Consider the following 19,950-nt stretch of genomic DNA (forward strand, 5'->3'; position numbering starts at 1 on the left):
GACCTCTGATAAAATTTAAAATTGCTCAGATGATGACTAGATCTTAGTAAAAAAACTATGCTTAAATCTGAAGTGCAGTGCTAGTACAATCACACAGGGGAGGAGAACAAGAAGACATACATTTGATCATGACTTTCTTTCATCAACTTAATTTCTCCTTACAAGAGTAAGGAGAAAAAAGTGGGGGCATTAGCTGATGCCAGTGCACATCAATGTCAATAACTGATTTTTGTTTAGCAGAAAAATGTCAAGTTTCGCCTAGTTATTTTGTCTGCATGTCTTTAGCGCTACTCCTTGCATAATAATGTTATAAGGGCGACAAACAAATAACAAAGAACAAACAAGAACATACATAGGGGATACTCTACATGATGTTAACGTGGAAACCCTTTCCAATAAAGACAAGTAAAAAACCACGGACGTCAGCTAGAAAAAATTCGCTATATCGGGAGTGTTCACAAACATCGTGGGTTACCTTATAATCCGATAAATCCTAACCCACGGCTTACAAGAAGCATAAATAGGCGATGCTGACGATCTGCTTTGCTTGGTCCCAAGCCTACCGATGACGGGCCTCCCTTCGCTCCGTCGTTAGCCTTCTTATTAAAGTTGGATCATAATATAACACACACAAAATCGTGATTTACAAACATGAAAATTATAGTTTTACTCCTAGATATAAAGTTCAGTTGCTTGGTGGAGATTGATTGTTGCTTGTTTGCACAGAGGGGAACCAAAAGACATGCACAACTAAATGGAAACCCGAAAACCCGATGGAAAGTATCAACCTCTTCTAATTAGTTCGCCAAAGCAACTTATAATATGAAGCTGAGGGAGTAGAATTTACACATCGATTAAACCTTACTTGTGGAAACATGTTGTTGTCATGTGTGAGGAAAAAGACCCTTGAGCCGCTAGCACGGAAGTAGTCTCAGAAGTTGGTTTAACCATGTTAAAAATGAGTCATCACAAGGATTTATCTGGTATTTAAATATATTATCTATTTCTTTGTTTTATGTCATGCCATCGAATGTCTTTCAGTAACTAAATAAATTATGGTGCAAAACTTTCTCCCTCCATTCATATAAGAGTGTTTTTAGATCTGTTTAAATTTAAATATACCAATATACTAAATAGTATCTACATATATCTAACTTTAGAAAATTTAAGATATCCTTTTATGAACAAAGGGAGTATAACAATAGTTGGTAAAACAGAGTTATATCTTTACTATTAAATGAGAGTTGGTCATTTGACACTCAACGCACTTTGGTGGTCGTCATTGAAAAGATCCTAGCCATCCAATCTATTCCCCCTACTCCGCTTCGTCCGATCAAGTCAAACACCAAATATCCCCACGCAGAAGTTAATTATGGTATAAAAATCAGTCACAACATCTCAATCACGTATCACATATATTAAAATATGGTAACATCTCCAGACTTGGTTCTCCTTCACGTTTGACACTCAATGTGTTTAATAGTCATCACTAAAAGCATCCAGGCCGTTAATTATCTCTCAACATCTACGCCTGGACATTCACCGTCGGATGGTTTTGGTCGTAGTTTGTCTTTCCCCCACTAATTACCGCTGCTAGATCAAAATAAATCATTGCTTTCCTATTTCATTAGTTATTTGCCTTTTCCGCTAATTACCAAATCAAAACAAATTAAATCATTATTCCTTGCCTTTTCTGCTCTCTAATTACCATGTCAAAACAAATCAAGACAAATTAAATCATTATTTCTTGCCCTTTCTGCACGCATACCTTTGATCTGCCGCCGCCTAAGCGACGCCTCTTAGCACACGCACACACCTTCGATCTGTTGTCGTCGTTGAAGAATCTGAGCGCTGTTGAAGGAGGAGACGGAGGGCTTCTCCTGAGCCGCCTTTGCAGCCCCTCCCGAGTGACACATCTCAGCGCACACACCACACACACGTCCAATTTGATGCCGCCATTGAAGAAACTTGTGCCATTGAAGGAGAAGATGGAGGCCATCAAGACCCCGCCATCGAGTAGCCTCCTAGGCGGAAGTGTGCCGCTGCTGACCTAGGGCGGACGTACGCCGCCGACATCGCCACCATTGTTTCCTTTACCCCGCAACCTCACCTGGATCGACATCTGTATGTGCTGTCACCGACTACCAAGTGAGCCGCATCTCCGCCTCACCCCTCGGATTCTAACCAGTTGACATGGTTTTATTTTCCGTGGATTGGAATCGGATGGATGGGCTTGTTGTGCTCGTTGTGTTCCACTTTTCGAGGTTCGGCGGCACGTTTATTGGCGGTGATGCTTGCTGGGCGTTGCTACATGAATTTCTTCTTCACGCTGCTGCCACCCCTTTCCTTCCCTGCACTACTACAAGAGTTGGGTCGGGAATTCAAGTGTTTGGGTAAATCTCTAAGTAAACTCTCACGTTTTTTTTACATAGTTTTTCTCAGGATAGACTATGGATCAATGGATGCATAGGAAGTATACTGTTATGTATAGATAGACAAGGTTATTGATTTTGCTTTCAGGTCATTCTATTTTCTACCGGAATTACTGTTACACACTAAATTCTTGAAGAATTTCCATTATCCTGGAGGAGCCAGGGCGAGCACAAGCGGTGGCCCATGGGTTTTGATTTCCTCTTGATGCTCTGCTGTCAGCGTGGTCACGGTCGCTGCCGAAGGCCAAATGACCGTGATTGCTGTCATCGGAGCCCCAACACAGCGCTGACGCTTATTCGTGTTGCGTTATCCAAACGTCTGAGGGGTTCTTTCGAGTGCTCATTCCTTTATAGTGCAATTTTCATCTACAATGTTGTTTTCTCTCAAAGTGTGTTGAACTTGCATTCTTTTGTGAGCAGCTTTATAGTGCAAATAGTTCAGATCCTAACACTAGGCAAGTGGTATATGAAATACACCTTAGATTTTGTGAAACCTTATCAGTTTTATAAAACCTTATTCAGCACATCATGATCGTTAACTCTTCTTCCAGGCGTTGTTCTAGCTTCATCACTCAAAAACAACTAAATCCATACATGAGTTTACGGACTACTTGTCTGTCTGCTGCCATGTGCTAACTTCAGTTAGGATTCAAGCTAGAATGATATACACCACAGGACTGCAACTGCAAAATCACGTCTTCCAACCAGCTTGCATATTTGACAGCATCCACAATTGCTAGGACAATACGTGGGTGGCCTTCAAAAAGCCTATCCTATACCTAGAAATGAAGCGTTTATGAATGAGGCCTTGACAAAGAACTTCCCAGACCTAGATTCACTACCTGCACATATTTGACACCCTCAAGAGATATGTTTGCTTCCCCACAAACTTATATTTTATTGAAGGTTAGTATGTGGCTCCGTGCCTTTGGTGATTATGTTTCCTTCCTCCTACACCATTACAGCAAACATTTTACCAAATACACACAAGCAGTCAATATTTTGGGCATCTAGAAACCATTTGCAATTTCATGAACAAACAAGTATAGGACCAATGATAAATACATTGGTTTTCCGAAGTATCTCTGGTATACATTGTAACACTGGAGCATGAGAGATCTGGAGTATGATAACTAGAACCTTTCGTGCATTGTTGCTTATTTTTCTTTGTTTATCCCAGGAAGTATTTCCAAATATGTTGCAATCTCTTAGTGAGTGAAGGTGCTTGACAATACACCTCAATTGTGGTTGAGTTTGGGCAAGAAAATATTATTTAAACCATGTAAACTGTGAAATACATTTTAGGACCAGTTGGAGTACCTTGATAATGGTCAGTTTAGTTAACCAACCCTAATTTTGCCTGTTACTATCAAAACATTATGTGAAGTCACTATTAGAATTTCTGACCAATCTTTGAGGATTCTAGCCTTTCTATTACCAGTGGTTCACTTTCTTGTTCCTTGCAGCTTTCAGGTGCAGGTCTCTTAGTTCAAAGGGTTTTAGTTCAAAGAGTATATATAATGTTTCTCTTCACTGAAGTTTTCTGCAGCAAGCATGCATTATCCACTTCAGTTCATCCTTTTACTTGTATCCTTTGCTAAAATTCTCTTCAACAAGCAAGCATCTATAAATCTTGATTCATAATTTATTAGCAGATTTCATCAAGAAAATATCCATCTTTGGTTCACACATTTTACTTAGTAAGACATTACATCAATTGTATGATAATGGCATAGCCACAGTGGTAATAAATTAATAAGTGCAGATCTTAGCCAAGGGAGCACAAGAGAGCCAAGTGATGGTGGAAAAATCACAAATGTACCTGCGGAAGGAGTTCAATTCTCGTTCCAAACGGTTATAACTATTTGAATTAAACTCAATTTTATGCATCAAGGTGTTTGTCAAAACCCTCTTAAATTTGAAATATAATGCATTTGTTGGTTAATTATTTTTTAGTAAATGTGTTCTTTTTGTATGCAAAAGGATGCCTGTAGTGGGGAGCTGGGAGAAATGAGAAAGAAGCGAGAAGGGTGGTTGTTACTAGAAAGGAGAATGTGTGAGAAAACATGATCAATTTTGTTTGTGAATGTTGGCTCAATCCATATAATGAATTTCAGGTCATTATTGTTTTGCTATAAAACATAATATTTTTGTGCATCGTAGACTGTTGCCCGTCAAACACAGGGAACATATCTCATCCAATATGTCAATTTCAAGTTCCATCACATCAACCATAATCCTTTTGCACACTGTGTTTTGTTTACTCAAAAACTTACTATCTATTCTAAGACCTATGCACTTCTATAAACTCAGATTTTGACCCCAAAAGGCAAAACTCGTTGGCCATATTGTTGGGTATGAGAACAAGAGAAGGTTGGACTATTCAATTGGTTAATTTGACGGGTGGGCGATGTTTGAGGAGTGATATATATGAATATTATTGCTTGAAGGTGTCTATACGATAAACAAGAGTCTGAATATGATCTTGATAGGGAGAGGCGGTTTTAGTAACCTAAACTGCAAGAAACAAGTAGGGATGGAGTGGTAGTTTGAGTAAACCAAACTACAAATTCTCGTGTAAGGTGTCATTATTGAAATTATTGATTTCAAATGTATATTTGTTTGTGTATCCTCCACATCACTGGGAGCACTCATGTGCATCATGTTTACATGTGCGATTATGTAACAAATTTGTGGCTCCGTAGCAACGCACGGGCATTCAACTCAAACTCCTTTAGAAATATAAAAAAAATGTCAGCAATAATTAGTACTCCCTCAATAGTTGAAATTATGCATGTTTCTTGAACCTCACTCCCCTAACATAGTAGAGCATGTATCTATAAATAGATGTCTTATATTTTTTAAATATTTAGATATACGTAGGCACTATTTAGTGTATGGACTGTTCCACAAGATTGTAAAGAGATGATTTATATAGTTCTAGCAAAAAAAAAAGGTAATGTGATAGGAGCACATGCCGTGCTTTTCTCTTGAGATCCCTTCACATGCATGATTAGATACGAAAATAAATACGGAGTACATATATATATCAATCAACCACGTGACCTGAGTGACTTACACGGTAGGCCCACCTCGGCAGAGATTGTCCGAAAACCAGCGTGGCCAAGAACAGCCGCATCCCAATCCTGATCCCGCCCCGTCCAAATCACAATCACGGGTGAGAGAGAGAGAGAGAGAGAGAGAGAGAGAGAGAGAGAGAGCCCGGGACGTAATCCCGACAGAGAGATCGAAGCCACGAGAGCGGCGGCGAAACTGGGATTCTTCTCGGCGGCGGACAACCATTGGTACGCGCTTCGCTTGATTCCCTGCCAATCTGTGCCTTCTCGGATGGATCCATCGATTGTTTCCAGCTCAAGATATTACATGACAATCTCCCAGCCCGATTGTTTCTCATTATTCATTCCCCTGTATCTCGAATCCACACCCCCCGTACCTGAATCCCTAAATTAATTTATTTTCTCGGCAAGCAGATTGGCTGAATCCGCAAAAGCTCATTGATTTGACAGGCGAAAAGGGGGAGGGCAACAATAATCTAGAAGATTCTCCAAAAAGCTTCCGGCTTTCAGCGGGCGGCGGCGGCGATGGTTCTTCCCATGGACCCGCAGGTTGTGGCGGCGCAGAGCAACTGGGTGTCAGCGGTGACGCCGCTGCTGAAGCTGCTCTGCCTGGCCGTCATCGGCCTGGTGCTCGCCAACCCACGGACGCAGATCGTGCCCAAGGCCACCTTCAAGCTCCTCAGCAAGCTCGTCTTCGCGCTCTTCCTCCCCTGCCTCATCTTCGTCCACCTCGGCGAGTCCGTCACCCTCGACAACGTCCTGCAGTGGTGGTTCATCCCTGTCAACGTGCTCCTCAGCACCGCCATCGGCTGCGCCCTCGGCTACGTCGTCGCGCTCATCTGCCGCCCCCCGCCGCAGTTCTTCAGGTTCACGGTCATCATGACCGGGTTCGGCAACACGGGGAACCTCCCCATCGCCATCATCGGCTCCGTCTGCCACACCGCCGACCACCCCTTCGGGCCCGGGTGCCACCGCAAGGGGATCGCCTACGTCTCCTTCGCGCAGTGGGTTGCCGTCATCCTCGTCTATACCTTGGTGTACCACATGATGGAGCCGCCGATGCAGTACTACGAGATCGTCGGGGAGGGGAACGAGATCAAGGAAGAGCCTGAGGAACAGGTCAGCAACTTCAGCCGCCCCCTGCTCCAGGAAGCCGAGTGGCCGGGGATGGCTGACAAGGAAACGGACACCTCCAAGACACCCTTCATCGCCAGGATTTTCATGAGCATTTCAGGCTCCTCGCAGGCTACGTTTCCTGATATCGATTTCACGGAAGAGGGGGGAGTTTCTGGTGCTGGACCGAGCAGCCCCAAGTCACTTCGGTGCTTGGCAGAGCCAAAAGTGGTGAGAAGGATGAGGGTTGTTGCCGAAAAGACTCCGATTCAGCATGTTCTCCAGCCGCCAACGATCGCCTCCTTGCTTGCCATTATCATCGGCATGGTCCCTGTATTCAAGGCTTTCGTGTTTGAGCCTGATGCGCCGCTTTCGTTCTTCACCGACAGTCTGGAGATATTAGCTGCTGCCGTGGTTCCCTCGGTGATGCTAATTCTAGGAGGCATGCTTGCTGAAGGACCAAATGACAACGCCCTGGGTATCCGGACTATCGTCGGTATAATTGTCGCAAGGCTTCTGATTCTCCCATGCATCGGCATTGGTGTCGTGACGCTAGCGGACAGGCTGCATCTGCTCGTCGAGGATGACCGCATGTACCAGTTTGTGCTTGCACTGCAGTACTCGACGCCTAGTGCCATCCTGCTTGGAGCCATTGCGAGCCTCAGGGGTTACAGTGTTAAGGAAGCATCAGCGCTCCTCTTCTGGCAGCACATCTGCGCAGTGTTTTCTCTTTCCATATACCTGATTGTATATTTCAAGCTGTTGTCGTACATCTGAAAGATGATTGCCTGCCTTGCAATCCAGGCAATAGCAATCCTTATGGGAGGCGATGCCCAAGATAAGTAGTAGTACTTTAATTGATTATCAGCCACGTCTGCTTGTGGTTCAGTGTATTCATAAATTGCTAATTATTTGTATTTCTTGCATGTATTATTTGAGAACAGGAGATATGGTTTTTGTTGTTAATTATAGTCGGTATATTGATGGTGTACATGCTTTTGATCCTATGACAATATTGCACTCCTGCGAGTTTTAGAACAGCACAAGTGGTCAATGCATTGTTTGTTTGGTTATGAGGTACTACAGCAGTGTGATGTATTTGAGTAGCATCTAATTTCCTGTGTATCCTCTCCATGTGATTCATGGTACAATGTCCAAGAAGTAAATGTATTGTTTTGGATCATTTGTTTTGTGAGTGGGTGAAAAATACAGTTTTGTTAGCGAAATTTAACATTGAAGTAATGTGCTTAAAATATGTCCATTAGATAAACTGTATGAAACAGAAGTTGCTGCTAGTCCCTTCTGAGATGTGAAGTACAGTGCCAAGACATTCACACGGGGTGCCAGGCTGCTAGGTTGAATTGTGATCCAATAAAGAGCTACACACATATTGGACAAAACTTTCAAAATGATTCTCTGGACAATGGGTGACCGGGTTTTCCAATAAAGGCTTCATGCAACTTTCTGTTTGCGAGAGGAAAAAACAAAAAGGCAAGGCACTAACAGATGCAGTGCACAATTGCACATCCTTGTCATGAACTGAACCGAGTGGCCACAACTGCTCCCTTTTTTATTTTCTACAGATCACTTTATCGTCAGATTTAGACATGCTGTTGAATTATAATTCACACATAGCTTTCAGGTTTGATTGCTGACTGGAAAGGCAACTCTTGGGACACTGCATACACCAGCATTATTATTCTTTCTATTTCAGAGAGTAGAGTAGCAAAGGACAATTCATCAGCTTTTCTTGTTTAACTACCCGCTGATCTCTGGACAATGGGTGACCGGGTTTTCCAGATGAGTACTTCTATTTGCGAGCTTCCATGAGTGGTTATCTTGCTATTTCGTTTGAGAAGTTTCTTTGCGAAGCAACGTGTTGCGTTTTGCCCATGTGGGAGACAAGTGTGAGTAGGATCCATGTAATAACTTGGTTAATGAGCCAGCAAAATTTAAGCAACCAACAATTACACTTGATTTAAGCTCGAGGTGCCAAGATTATGTCACATCCTGTAATTTCTTAGTCTAGGTGATGATTAGAATTTCTGGGAAGCAGGATTTTTCCTTAGTTCCTACTGTAATTAACTATTTACTAAGGAACTATCTATGCCTCAAGTAGAACCTACCCATTTTGCTGGGACAAACAGCGAAAACAACGCATTGCGCCACTCACATCCCTAGAAATTTTATGTTGTCCCTTTATGCATCTTCCTTTTACTTTTCCTTTCTCTTGTCCTGCTTTTGAGTCACCAGTAATAAAAACATTTATTTAATTATGCTGAGAGAAAAGACAGGGTCCTGAAGTCATATATAAGCAGACGAGAGGCTGAGGAGTCCTGATCCAGCTCCACTTCCTCTGCGATCACTTGCTTGTATGTGCTGTGTCAGTTGCAGCGACGAGCCTTGTCCTCTGCCTTCCGAGGAGAAGAGCAAAGAAGAGCAGCGGTGCAGTGGCGCCATGGAGGTCGAAGCAGAACCTTCCTACAACTATGGCTTTCTCCCTACATTCAGGCACCAGCCCTATGGCCCCCCTCCTCCACATCCACCAGGTATGTTCCTTCATCCTTGTTGCTTTTAACTGTTGTTCCGTTTTACTCCGCGAACACACAGAATATTTGTGCTTTATGACGCGATGAGCTGCCGTTTGATTTCTGAACTGACTTTTCAATTCTTCATTAATTACTGGATCCATTCATGCTTTCTCTGGAGAAAAAATGGGTCTTGGTAGTTCTATTGTGCTGAGACAGGTTCTTGCATTTGCATTCATGTTTGTCAGCACTGCAGCCACACTTGTTCTTGAATCACCTTCTGTTTTTCTACTTTGTGGTTGCTTTCAACTTTAAGATAGAATCATTGCTTTTGGTCATGTCTTGATCAGATGCAACAAGCAAAAAAACATTTCTTGACTTTGAGTTTTGTTGGCATATGGGAGAGATCTAAAGTTGGAAGCTCATGGAAAAGAAACTTTGCATCACAAGATTGAGAAGTTGACTGCACCTTTTTCTTCATTAATACAAGAAGACTGTAAACTAAGACAAGAGGATTAGATTAAACAGATTGTGGATCAGTTTGCACACATCGGCTGAATTTTTTGTTTATCTGTTACTCAGAAGAAGGGGAACTGTGGGAGTACTTTCCTTGCCCTTTCTGTTACATCGAGGTCGAAATACCCTTCATCCCTAACCATCTGCAGGAGGAGCATTGCTTCGACACCAGAAATGCTGTAAGAGAATCTCTTGTCTTTTTTTTTTAAGTTACGATTCTCCGCTTCTGATGCTGAATCGATGATGGCTAACGGGCTTTACTTGATGATCTTCAGGTTTGCCCGATATGCGCGGAGAACCTAGGGAAAGACATGTCTGCCCATTTCAGATTCCAACACTCCCATCTTCTCAAGGTACTACAATCTATACCCTGCCTTCAATCAAATCCATTCCACGCACAGAAAAACTCTTCATCACCAACATCTGATCATTGCAGAGGAGGAAGCCTTCCAGGCACAGCATCTCACCATGGCCAGCAGCGCCTGGCAAGGAACCATACGAAGAAAGAAACCCCTACATGATGAGCAGGCCACGCCAAGACCCTGAGCCTGACCAACTACTTTCCCAGTTCATCTGCGGCGGCGGCAATGAACAATCCGAACTAGAGTCTCACGGTGGAGCAAGCAGTCACATGAGTGTTCGTTCCGCAGCAATCTCAGATGCTCAGAGGTGAGCAAGATAATTTCTCTTATTTCAGTAGCTAAGACTGTTGTGGCCAACTTAGTAAGTGTTCTTGTTATTATTTTGTTTTATCAGGCTGAGCTATCGTGTGAGCCAGGTGGAACTGGAAGAGAGGCTGCAGAGGATCGAGTTTCTAAGGGAGATAATCGCATCAACGATCCTTTAATCTTCAGTTGTGTTGGTTTGTTGAGCCTATAATTTTGTGGTTACAGCTGGACTTTAATCTTAAGTATACATCAGAGTTGTGTTGGTTTGCTGAGCCTATAATTTTGTGGTTACAGCTTGACTTTAATCTTGAGTATACATCAGTACGAATGTTGCATATTCTGCTTCAACTAAGTTCAAAAATTATTATGTTCAAAAAATAAGAAAAATTTACTCTCCATCCCACTGTAATTTTTGACTATATTCCCCCGTCAAATTATTGTGTTTCTTCGGTGTATTGAGATTATTAACATCAAGGTTCCAGATAGTTTTTTCCAAACCATGTTGTTGTTTTGTAACACATAATTTTAAAATGATTTGTGGCTGCATGATATTAGGAAAATATAATGAGTAGTGCAGTGAGGCACGGCTCCATGACGGAGAAACATATAGAGCACACAGCAAGGAGGCAACGAAATCAATTAATGATATATGACAACTCGTATATGGATCTACACGTATCATCAATACCACCATTCAACCTAACCTCTCTCTACATAAGTGCTCTAGAGGGGATCAAAAGTAGAATTAACAGCGGCGTCGTGCATAGGCCTAGTGGACGAATGTTACGTTCGGAGGGGTGACGCCCATCATCTCGTAATACGCCTTGTCGGCCTCCGCTATCCTCGTCTGGAACATCCCCCATTCTTTCCGGCACCGCTCTCGTACGCCTTCCCATGGTGCCTTTCCATTCTCTGATTGTCCCTGCAAAGTTTCGATCCCGGGGAGGGTGGGGTGAGTTGGTGGCAAGTGCTGATTTTTGTGTTTGGTGATGGGGACATGATGCTTGGATGCTATCATGATTTTGTGGTTCTTACCTGGTTCCCAAGAGAAGGAACCACTTGGTGTACAATCCATTGGGCATCAACAACGCCAATTTTCTCGTGAGCAGGCTGCAAAGAGTAAAGCCATCAATGAAAGAAATGGAAATGAGATGAAAGAAATCATGAAGGCATCAGAAGTAGTAAAATTTCTTCCTTTTCTACTTCAGTATTTCACAAGGGATTGTGGTTCATACCTCCACACATTTCCTCAGAGCAAAATCCAGACCCCATCCATGAACCAAGTCATTCTGCAACAACGCGCAGACATTAACCACATGACATGGACAGATAAGAGGAAAGCGGATGATGGAATTATGATATACCTGGATCATATGCCATACACATCTCCATGCATCTCTAGAGAAGACTGGAGCCATAATTTCAACAAACCTGTACAGAAAACATACACGATTATAGGCTGTTTTCCATATAAATTTATATGTCAGCTTCCAAATGAGGAAATACGTACGCAGCACATGGTGGAAGATGAGGATCCGTGCACCAGCCTGGTCTCTCCTCGGTATCCCTGTTAAAACAGAAAAACCAACCAGGTAAGATGGAAGTTAAGAAAAAAAGAAGTTACGTATCTCAGAAGGGAACAATGTTGTTTCATTGTATTGTATGTGTCAACAATTTTTTAATTCTCTGTGCACAGATAAGATAATGCCTCTCTATGTATGCATGAGGTAATGCAATAGCAGGGACAAACCGAACAGTACATATGTAGTTACAGAGTAAGAGTTCTTGCACTTACTTGTGGACCTCACGATCCCCTCTTCTCTTGGTCATTTGCCATGTCAATCCCTTATCAGGCTCCAAACCAGGTTGTGAGATTTCCAGCTTATACTTCTTGACAAGTTTAATGTACCTGATATGCAAATCATGTTAGCAAGCCAACCAATACATGCAACAGAAAAATGTATACTATGTTAGGTGAACATTGAAAGCATACTCCTCTGCATTGAAATGCTCAACTCCAAGGTCCTCATCCCAGATAAATATGTACTCGTAAGGTGCCACGATATCAGGGTGCAAGAATCTTTTGGCATACCACCTGGAGGTGAAGAAATTAGACAATATTTATAATCACCTTCCAAGTTACAAATTTAAGGAATACAAAAGCAACAGGGCCTACCATTTCGCTTGTTTCGGGACACTTATGTGGATTGCTCGTTTTGACCACTCAAATTCATCCCATTCACTCACCCGACCATCATAGTGAAATAACAGGATTGCAAAGTTATCAGAAAACTGCAAGAATTAAGAGCTCGAACAATTAGGAAGTTTACCATGTCAAAAGTTTCATATTCTGTGTAAATTCAAAAATATATAGCTAAAAGTATACATGACACAACACAAACAAACATTCCCTGTGACAAAAGAAACAGCAACAGTTTGACATCATAACCTTGGACACTCACATAAATAATATATTACAAATCCCAGGAAAAAATACCTTCTTGACTGCTCTATTTATGTTTTCCTTCTGTGAAATTCCAACAGTGAAAGTAACAAGGTACTTTGGCCTGGTGGGTAGGTCCTGTGAATTCATGGAGGTTAATTTTGATGCACAATAAAGGCCATAGTGCAGAAATTAAGATTATATTAATGAACTTTGATGGAACATCAAGGCTATGGGCTAGAAAAAGCAGGACATAGCGGAACAAATAGTGAGATTTCAATTCACAAAACACAAAGCTTACACATTAGCATGCATCAATTGTGTAAGGCCAATCACTTTGACAAAAAACTACATGAAAACCTAAACACGGGTATAACAAGTTGTAACATAACAGGAGCAAAAACATGCTGATTATTTGAGAACAATGTGATATGCAGAACACAGCATAGTCAGTTTTTAAGGTGGAATAGAATCAATCTACCGGGAAGAAAGAAGGAAGCACATCAGTTTTTTATGGTGGAATACAACAAGTATAGTGGAAAATAAAGAAGGAAAGACACCCCTGGAACTGAAATACATCAAGGTAAATATTACAGCTGATGATGCAGACAACAATAGTTACCTCGGCCGGATCTCCAAATAATCTGCGTGGATCTAAATCAGACTCTTGTGCGACGATACCAGGTGGTAGCATCTCGGCACCCCTGGGGTTTGTCGGTACATAAATCTGTAACGATATCAAACAAGATCAAGGTTAGATTGATAGGTAAGGATATAAAATACTCCCTCCATTCCATATGGTAGTGCTAGATTCAGGTAAGGTTAGATTCAGGACAATAGTTGTACTAACTCAGCAACAACTAACATGGAACGGAGGGAGTAGCATGATTTAAACTCGGAAATACAGGAACATAGTTCAAGTCAAAGAATACAGCCAGTTACCCTCATGGTAGTGTTTGAACTAGGTTCAGAACCATTATTCTCCCTCACGTTCCTAGCAGAGGTCCAGGCATGGTTGAGTATAGCCTGAGCCGTGAGTCCCGAGTTCTTGTCTTCTATGTAGGAAACAATGCTAGAAGGGAAGTGAAGCTGCAGCAGATGTCGGAAACAGTAACAAGTCAGTTCCTTGAAATGCAGTTTCATGGGTGCAGTTACTGCAGTACCTACTACGTCTATATACCTTTGTTATGCTGACAGTTGGGAAGGAGATTCCGATGAAGAAACCAAACACCACCCCAACGATTGTCACTACAACGAGCCTCATGCTTTCGTTTGGTTTCCTATGCGCGCTGCGGGGTCGGCAGGGAGAAGGATCAAAACATGGTAGCATAATGAAGAGCAGATAACCAGGAGAAACCAAGGTAACACGATGAATGAAGAGTATATAACCAGGAAAAGGAAAGGCGTGCGAGCGAACCTGCGACTAAAAGTCGGGAGTTTGGCCATCATCTAGAATGTTGGTGCGAGCGTAGGAGGAGATGGAGTCTTGTGGGTGGCAGGTGCTACACATTGCTGGACAAGAACATAATGATGGTGCGTGGAGTGTTTATGACCTGATAAAAAGGCAGCAATGTCTGCGTCAAACCAATATGCACTTGAAATCAGAAAGTGTTACCTACTGATTGTGTGATTGTACAAACTTTACTACTAGCTTTGGTTCAGCACTTAACTTTAATCTAGCAGTTAGAGGTTGGAGTGCCAGGATTATTCATGTTGGGGAAAAGAGGAAGAAAGTAATTTTCACATGCCCGTGCGGACAAGACACAGGATTCATTAAAGATGTGTTTTTTATGCTCACAGGAATCGATTCGTCCTCTCTCTAACCAACCCCTCAACTAGTAAGTAGAGCAAGACGTAGGGGAAAACCCTACCTACCTGGTACGAACAACCAATCTATGTAAGTAGTTTAGTGTAAGTAGTAGTAGTAGTATTGGACCAACGACGAATAGGAAGGTGGAAGCTGATGGACGCGAAACCCATCGATCGACATACCAGCAGATGCCCGTAGCTCGGCGCGGAGGGAGGATCGATCCGCCGCCTCGGGCGAGAGCAAACCCTAGCGGAATCCGGCGCGGCGGCTCAGGGCGGTACGGGGCCGCTGGCGTGGGCAGGAGCCAGGAGGAGCACGCGCGCGTAGGAGGTGGTGGGAGGGGGATGGGCGACGGCGGGGGAGAGGGGAGAGGGAGATTGGCGACGGAAGAGGAGGAAGAAGAAGAAGAAGAAGAAGAAACCAGGGAGGAGGAAGAGTTGTGGGTTGGCCGCCTGCCAAATCCTCCCTGTATTCGCTGGCTTCCGTGCTCTCTGTCGGGTGGGCCCACCAACCTTCCGCCGTTACACAACCCCAAAAATACTATGCTTACCATACATACTTCCTGCTGCTAATGGCCGCCAAAATTAGGGCACATCTTTGCCGTTTCCCTTGTGCTCTTTTTTTTTCTCTTTGCAAAACAAAGGAAAAATGCCTCGGCGTTTTAAACACTACCAAAAGTGCCCGTGCGCTGCAACGGATCTAAAAAGATTGAACTTTTTTTTTACTGTAAATCAAACATCTTAGGTCTGAAGTACGCACCTATTTTGTTTGTATAATAATTATTTTAAAAGTATGTTGGTTCTCACCAAGATTTCAATTCTTGATGTCCCATTACATAACAATCCACACAAATGTAAAGGAGAGCTCACCACTTAATTCCTAATCTTTCTATTCTTAATAGGTGATCTCATTTCTCTTCACATGCAGCATATCCACCTCATCATTCTTCTCTAACCAATCCTAGCTTTCCACATCTTGTGAAATCATTCACATCATCATCTCAATTAATTAGCCATCCCATTATTAGTGGGATTGTCCACCTTCCATTGAAACTCTTGAGTGTGGTTCCCCTTTCATGACTTTTGGACTCCTCCATGCTGATCTTGAGCGCCTTTACTTCCTCGTGGTTTTTATTCCCATCTGCTCCACCTTCTTGATACATCCATTCTTTGGTGAATGAGCAATGAACGGGAAACTTACCTCTCAGGTGAGAAGTGTCTTCCTGGCAGCTTCGTGGTTCAAGCTTCAAACAAATAGGTAGGAGCTTCGATCCAAGACATCTACCATGTAATTTTCTTCCTGCCCACACCCACGAATCTGAATTAATATAGGATCTCATTACATTCCTTGATTCCCTTTTTCTTATTTTGTCAGATTAAGCTTTTGGCCTTTTGCCTTCTAATGTATAGTTTTACAGGAGTAACTCATGCATGCGCCTGCAGTTCACAGGAGATAAATTGCAGCCGATGTGTTCGAGAGCCAGATTTGGGGAACAACCTTCATTGTGTATTTCCTCTCCTAATCTGTTCAACTGACGAGTTGTACCAGTTACTTATGTGTTGCATCTAGAGGGCCTCGGAAAGTCTGCACTATAGAAGGTAGAACATGTGTATGGTCAGACCTCATATACTACAGTAACACGCAGAATTTATTAGTCTTGATCAGCGATGCCATGATTGTTTGTCCTTGCAATTACAACTAGCAAGAAGAGTTTAGTGACGAGTAGTATGAGTGATCTTCCTTGATTTTTTCATATTATACAACAGAATAATGCAAGTGAGGTAAGATTCTTAACCATTTGATTTAACTACTTGATTAACCTTTTGCTTGCAAAACTTTCTTTACCTTTGTATTTCATATACATTCATTGTAAATATAGTTCTGTTCGAAATTGTGAGAGAGCAAACGTTTCAGTTTCTCAATATGCCCTACATAAAGTATTCCTATATTTTTTCCAATGATTTCTCTCGGCATTTTTAAAGAACAATGAAACATGTTATTTTCAGTAATACTCTAAATCACGATGACGCTAATATGGAGGGTTTTGCTGTAAGAATTGTTGTTTCTTCTGGTACATTTTTTTCTATATAGAGCTTTCCCTACAATGACACGTTGCTACAGGAAAATTTGGATTGCTATTGTGCATGAATGAAATTGAATGCACAGCTTAGCTAGCATTTCCGTTGAATTTCAGGTGATACGAGGTACTCATTCCTACTATAATGCTGGTCTTTTTTTTTTTTGAGACCCCTCGATCTGTGTTACAGCTGTAGTATCTGAACTTATGCACTAACTCAACACCACACTCACACCACACACACGCACACGCACACCACTAGTGCACAAGTTAGACCCTAGAACTATACATACAGCACACATAATTTGGGTGTCCCTAGGAGCTAGTAGTTGTGGCACATATGTGTGGAGGGGATTTTATTTGGGACCCAGAGCCCCGGTGAGACATCCCAAGAAATTCGGCCACAACGGGACTCGAACCTGGGATGGGTTGGATGGCCACTGCCAACACCAACCATCGAGCTATTGCTCGTTCTCACTATAATGCTGGTCTCTGCAGCCGCCTCAGGGTCATCCTGTTTGAGTTTGGATATTATATTTACCAAGGTTAAAAGTATTATATGGAAAAATTTAGATATGTCTATATGATTAGAATTTTTTTTTACCAGGTGGTGAATACTTCTTCCAAACACACTGATAAGCTCATAGCTCTTCAAACTACACATGAGTAAAAAGTTTGTTTAACCTGCCCTAACTTTCATTTGATCCAAACTTTACTATGGGGTGATTCCCGCTGCAACGCGCGGGGAATCTTCTAGTTTTCTCAAACATAGAAATCATCGTGCTGAAAAATAACTTGCTCAATTAAGTGGGAAACCCCGGTTTAATTTCAGCTAATAAAAATATAGTGATAACTGCTCAACGAACTCATGAATATTCGTCGGAAAAGTATTACCTCTGTACATCAAACAATGTCTTAAATTTGTCTAAAATTGGATGGTGAACACTATTTAGTGCATAGATGTAGGATAACGTTGCATAGAAAACAAAAAATTTCCTACCGCGAACACGCAATCCAAGCCAAGATGCAATCTAGAAGACGGTAGCAACGAGGGGATTATCGAGTCTCACCCTTGAAGAGATTCCAAAGCCTACAAGATGAGGCTCTTGTTGCTGCGGTAGACGTTCACTTGCCGTTTGCAAAAGCGCGTAGAAGATCTTGATCACGGCGCCACGAACGGGCAGCACCTCCGTACTCGGTCACACGTTCGGTTGTTGATGAAGACGACGTCCACCTCCCCGTTCCAGCGGGCAGCGGAAGTAGTAGCTCCTCTTGAATCCGACAGCACGACGGCATGGTGTTGGTGGCGGTGGAGAATCCCGGCGGAGCTTCGCTAAGCGTGCGGGGAAGAAGGAGTAGTGGGGCGGCTAGGGTTTGGGGAGAGGGGGGGCGCCGGCCATCTAGGTGGTGCGGCCACCTTGGTGTGTTGGGGTGGCCGGCCCCCTCCCCTTGGCCCTCATTATATAGGTGGAACACCCAAGAGTTGGTCTACAAGTCTTCGAATAAGACCCCAAACCAAAACCTTCCATATCACATGAAACCTACCCAAGCTAGGACTCCCACTAGAGGTGGGATTCCCACCCTTCCTTCGGAGGGGGTGGCCGGCCCCCCTTGGGGAGTCCACTTGGGACTCCTCCCCCTTTAGGGTTGGCCGGCCATGGAGGTGGAGTCCCTCCGGGACTCCGCCTTCCTTAGTGGTTTCTTATGGACTTTTCTAGAACCTTCTAGAACCTTCCATAGAACCTTCCGGATCATTTTAAATCTTATAAAATGACTTCCTATATATGAATCTTATTCTCCGGACCATTCCGGGACTCCTCGTGATGTCCGGGATCTCATCCGGGACTCCGAACAAATATTCGAACTCCATTCCATATTCAAGTTCTACCATTTCAACATCCAACTTTAAGTGTGTCACCCTACGGTTCGTGAACTATGCGGACATGGTTGAGTACTCACTCCGACCAATAACCAATAGCGGGATCTGGAGATCCATAATGGCTCTCACATATTCAACGATGACTTTAGTGATCGAATGAACCATTCACATACGATACCAATTCCCTTTGTCACGCGATATTTTACTTGTCCGAGGTTTGATCATCGGTATCACTTCATACCTTGTTCAACCTCGTCTCCTGACAAGTACTCTTTACTCGTACCGTGGTATGTGGTCTCTTATGAACTTATTCATATGCTTGCAAGACATTAGACGACATTCCACCGAGAGGGCCCAGAGTATATCTATCCGTCATCGGGATGGACAAATCCCACTGTTGATCCATATGCCTCAACTCATACTTTCCGGATACTTAATCCCACCTTTATAACCACCCATTTACGCAGTGGCGTTTGGTGTAATCAAAGTACCTTTCCGGTATAAGTGATTTACATGATCTCATGGTCATAAGGACTAGGTAACTATGTATCGAAAGCTTATAGCAAATAACTTAATGACGAGATCTTATGCTACGCTTAATTGGGTGTGTCCATTACATCATTTATACAACGATATAACCTTGTTATTAATAACATCCAATGTTCATGATTATGAAACTAATCATCCATTAATCAACAAGCTAGTTAAGAGGCATACTAGGGACTCTTTGTTGTTTACATATCACACATGTATCAATGTTTCGGTTAATACAATTATAGCATGATATATAAACATTTATCATAAACATAAAGATATATAATAACCACTTTTATTATTGTCTCTTGGGCATATCTCCTTCAGTCTCCCACTTGCACTAGAGTCAATAATCTAGATTACATTGTAATATACCTAACACCCATGGCATTCTGGTGTTGGTCATGCTTTGCCCTAGGGAGAGCTTTAGTCAACGGATCTGCTACATTCAGATCAGTGTGTACTTTGCAAATCTTTACTTCTCCATCTTCGATGTACTCGCGAATCGAGTGGTAACGCAGCTTGATATGCTTCAGCCTCTTGTGTGACCTTGGCTCTTGTGCATTGGCGATGGCACCCATGTTATCACAAGAATGATTAATGGGTCCAATGCACTAGGAACCACACCGAGCTCTACAATGAACCTCTTCATCCATACCGCTTCGATGAAGCCTCCGAAGCCGCTATGTACTCGATTCTGTTGAAGACTTCGCCATCGTGCAATCGCTTCGAGCTTGCCCACCATCGCAGCACCATTCAATATAAACACGTACCCAGCATCGTGTGACTTAGAGTCATCAGGATCAGTGTTCCAACTTGCATCGGTGTAACCACTTACAACGAGCTCTTGGTCACCTCCATAACAAAGAAACA

At 42.7% G+C, this 19,950-nt stretch overlaps 3 protein-coding genes across 7 annotated transcripts; 2 read left to right on the forward strand and 1 right to left on the reverse strand.

Moving 5' to 3' along the window:
• Nucleotides 1-5,553: 5,553 nt before the first annotated feature.
• Nucleotides 5,554-7,613, forward strand: LOC127346207 (protein PIN-LIKES 2). 3 transcript variants are annotated; one of them, XM_051372763.2, is made up of 2 exons: nucleotides 5,554-5,737; nucleotides 5,924-7,613. In XM_051372763.2, the coding sequence occupies exon 2, from the start codon at nucleotides 6,035-6,037 to the stop codon at nucleotides 7,397-7,399; it is 1,365 nt and encodes a 454-aa protein (XP_051228723.1). In that variant the 5' UTR covers nucleotides 5,554-5,737; nucleotides 5,924-6,034; the 3' UTR covers nucleotides 7,400-7,613. The 3 variants fall into 3 exon arrangements, with proteins under 3 accessions (XP_051228723.1, XP_051228725.1, XP_051228724.1); XM_051372765.2 differs by having other exon boundaries at nucleotides 5,944-7,613; XM_051372764.2 differs by having other exon boundaries at nucleotides 5,555-5,737; nucleotides 5,960-7,613.
• Nucleotides 7,614-8,917: 1,304 nt separating this feature from the next.
• On the forward strand, nucleotides 8,918-10,669 carry LOC127346209 (protein DEHYDRATION-INDUCED 19 homolog 5). 3 transcript variants are annotated; one of them, XM_051372770.2, is made up of 5 exons: nucleotides 8,918-9,171; nucleotides 9,733-9,845; nucleotides 9,942-10,019; nucleotides 10,103-10,335; nucleotides 10,445-10,669. In XM_051372770.2, exons 1-5 carry the CDS (start codon nucleotides 8,997-8,999, stop codon nucleotides 10,482-10,484), a joined length of 639 nt encoding a protein of 212 aa, XP_051228730.1. In that variant the 5' UTR covers nucleotides 8,918-8,996; the 3' UTR covers nucleotides 10,485-10,669. The 3 variants fall into 3 exon arrangements, with proteins under 3 accessions (XP_051228730.1, XP_051228729.1, XP_051228728.1); XM_051372769.2 differs by having other exon boundaries at nucleotides 8,929-9,171; nucleotides 9,736-9,845; nucleotides 10,423-10,669; XM_051372768.2 differs by having other exon boundaries at nucleotides 8,934-9,171; nucleotides 10,423-10,669.
• A 288-nt stretch (nucleotides 10,670-10,957) lies between these two features.
• On the reverse strand, nucleotides 10,958-15,018 carry LOC127346208 (uncharacterized). The gene is made up of 14 exons (XM_051372767.2): nucleotides 14,770-15,018; nucleotides 14,195-14,330; nucleotides 13,958-14,066; nucleotides 13,720-13,866; nucleotides 13,400-13,504; nucleotides 12,832-12,915; nucleotides 12,511-12,626; nucleotides 12,328-12,429; nucleotides 12,130-12,243; nucleotides 11,845-11,901; nucleotides 11,699-11,765; nucleotides 11,570-11,623; nucleotides 11,370-11,444; nucleotides 10,958-11,256 (listed from the first exon to the last, which is right to left on the reverse strand). Exons 2-14 carry the CDS (start codon nucleotides 14,224-14,226, stop codon nucleotides 11,104-11,106), a joined length of 1,215 nt encoding a protein of 404 aa, XP_051228727.1. The 5' UTR covers nucleotides 14,227-14,330; nucleotides 14,770-15,018; the 3' UTR covers nucleotides 10,958-11,103.
• Between the last annotated feature and the right edge of the window lie 4,932 nt (nucleotides 15,019-19,950).

This window comes from Lolium perenne, chromosome 3 (genome assembly GCF_019359855.2).
Source record: "Lolium perenne isolate Kyuss_39 chromosome 3, Kyuss_2.0, whole genome shotgun sequence".
NCBI lineage: Eukaryota > Viridiplantae > Streptophyta > Magnoliopsida > Poales > Poaceae > Lolium > Lolium perenne.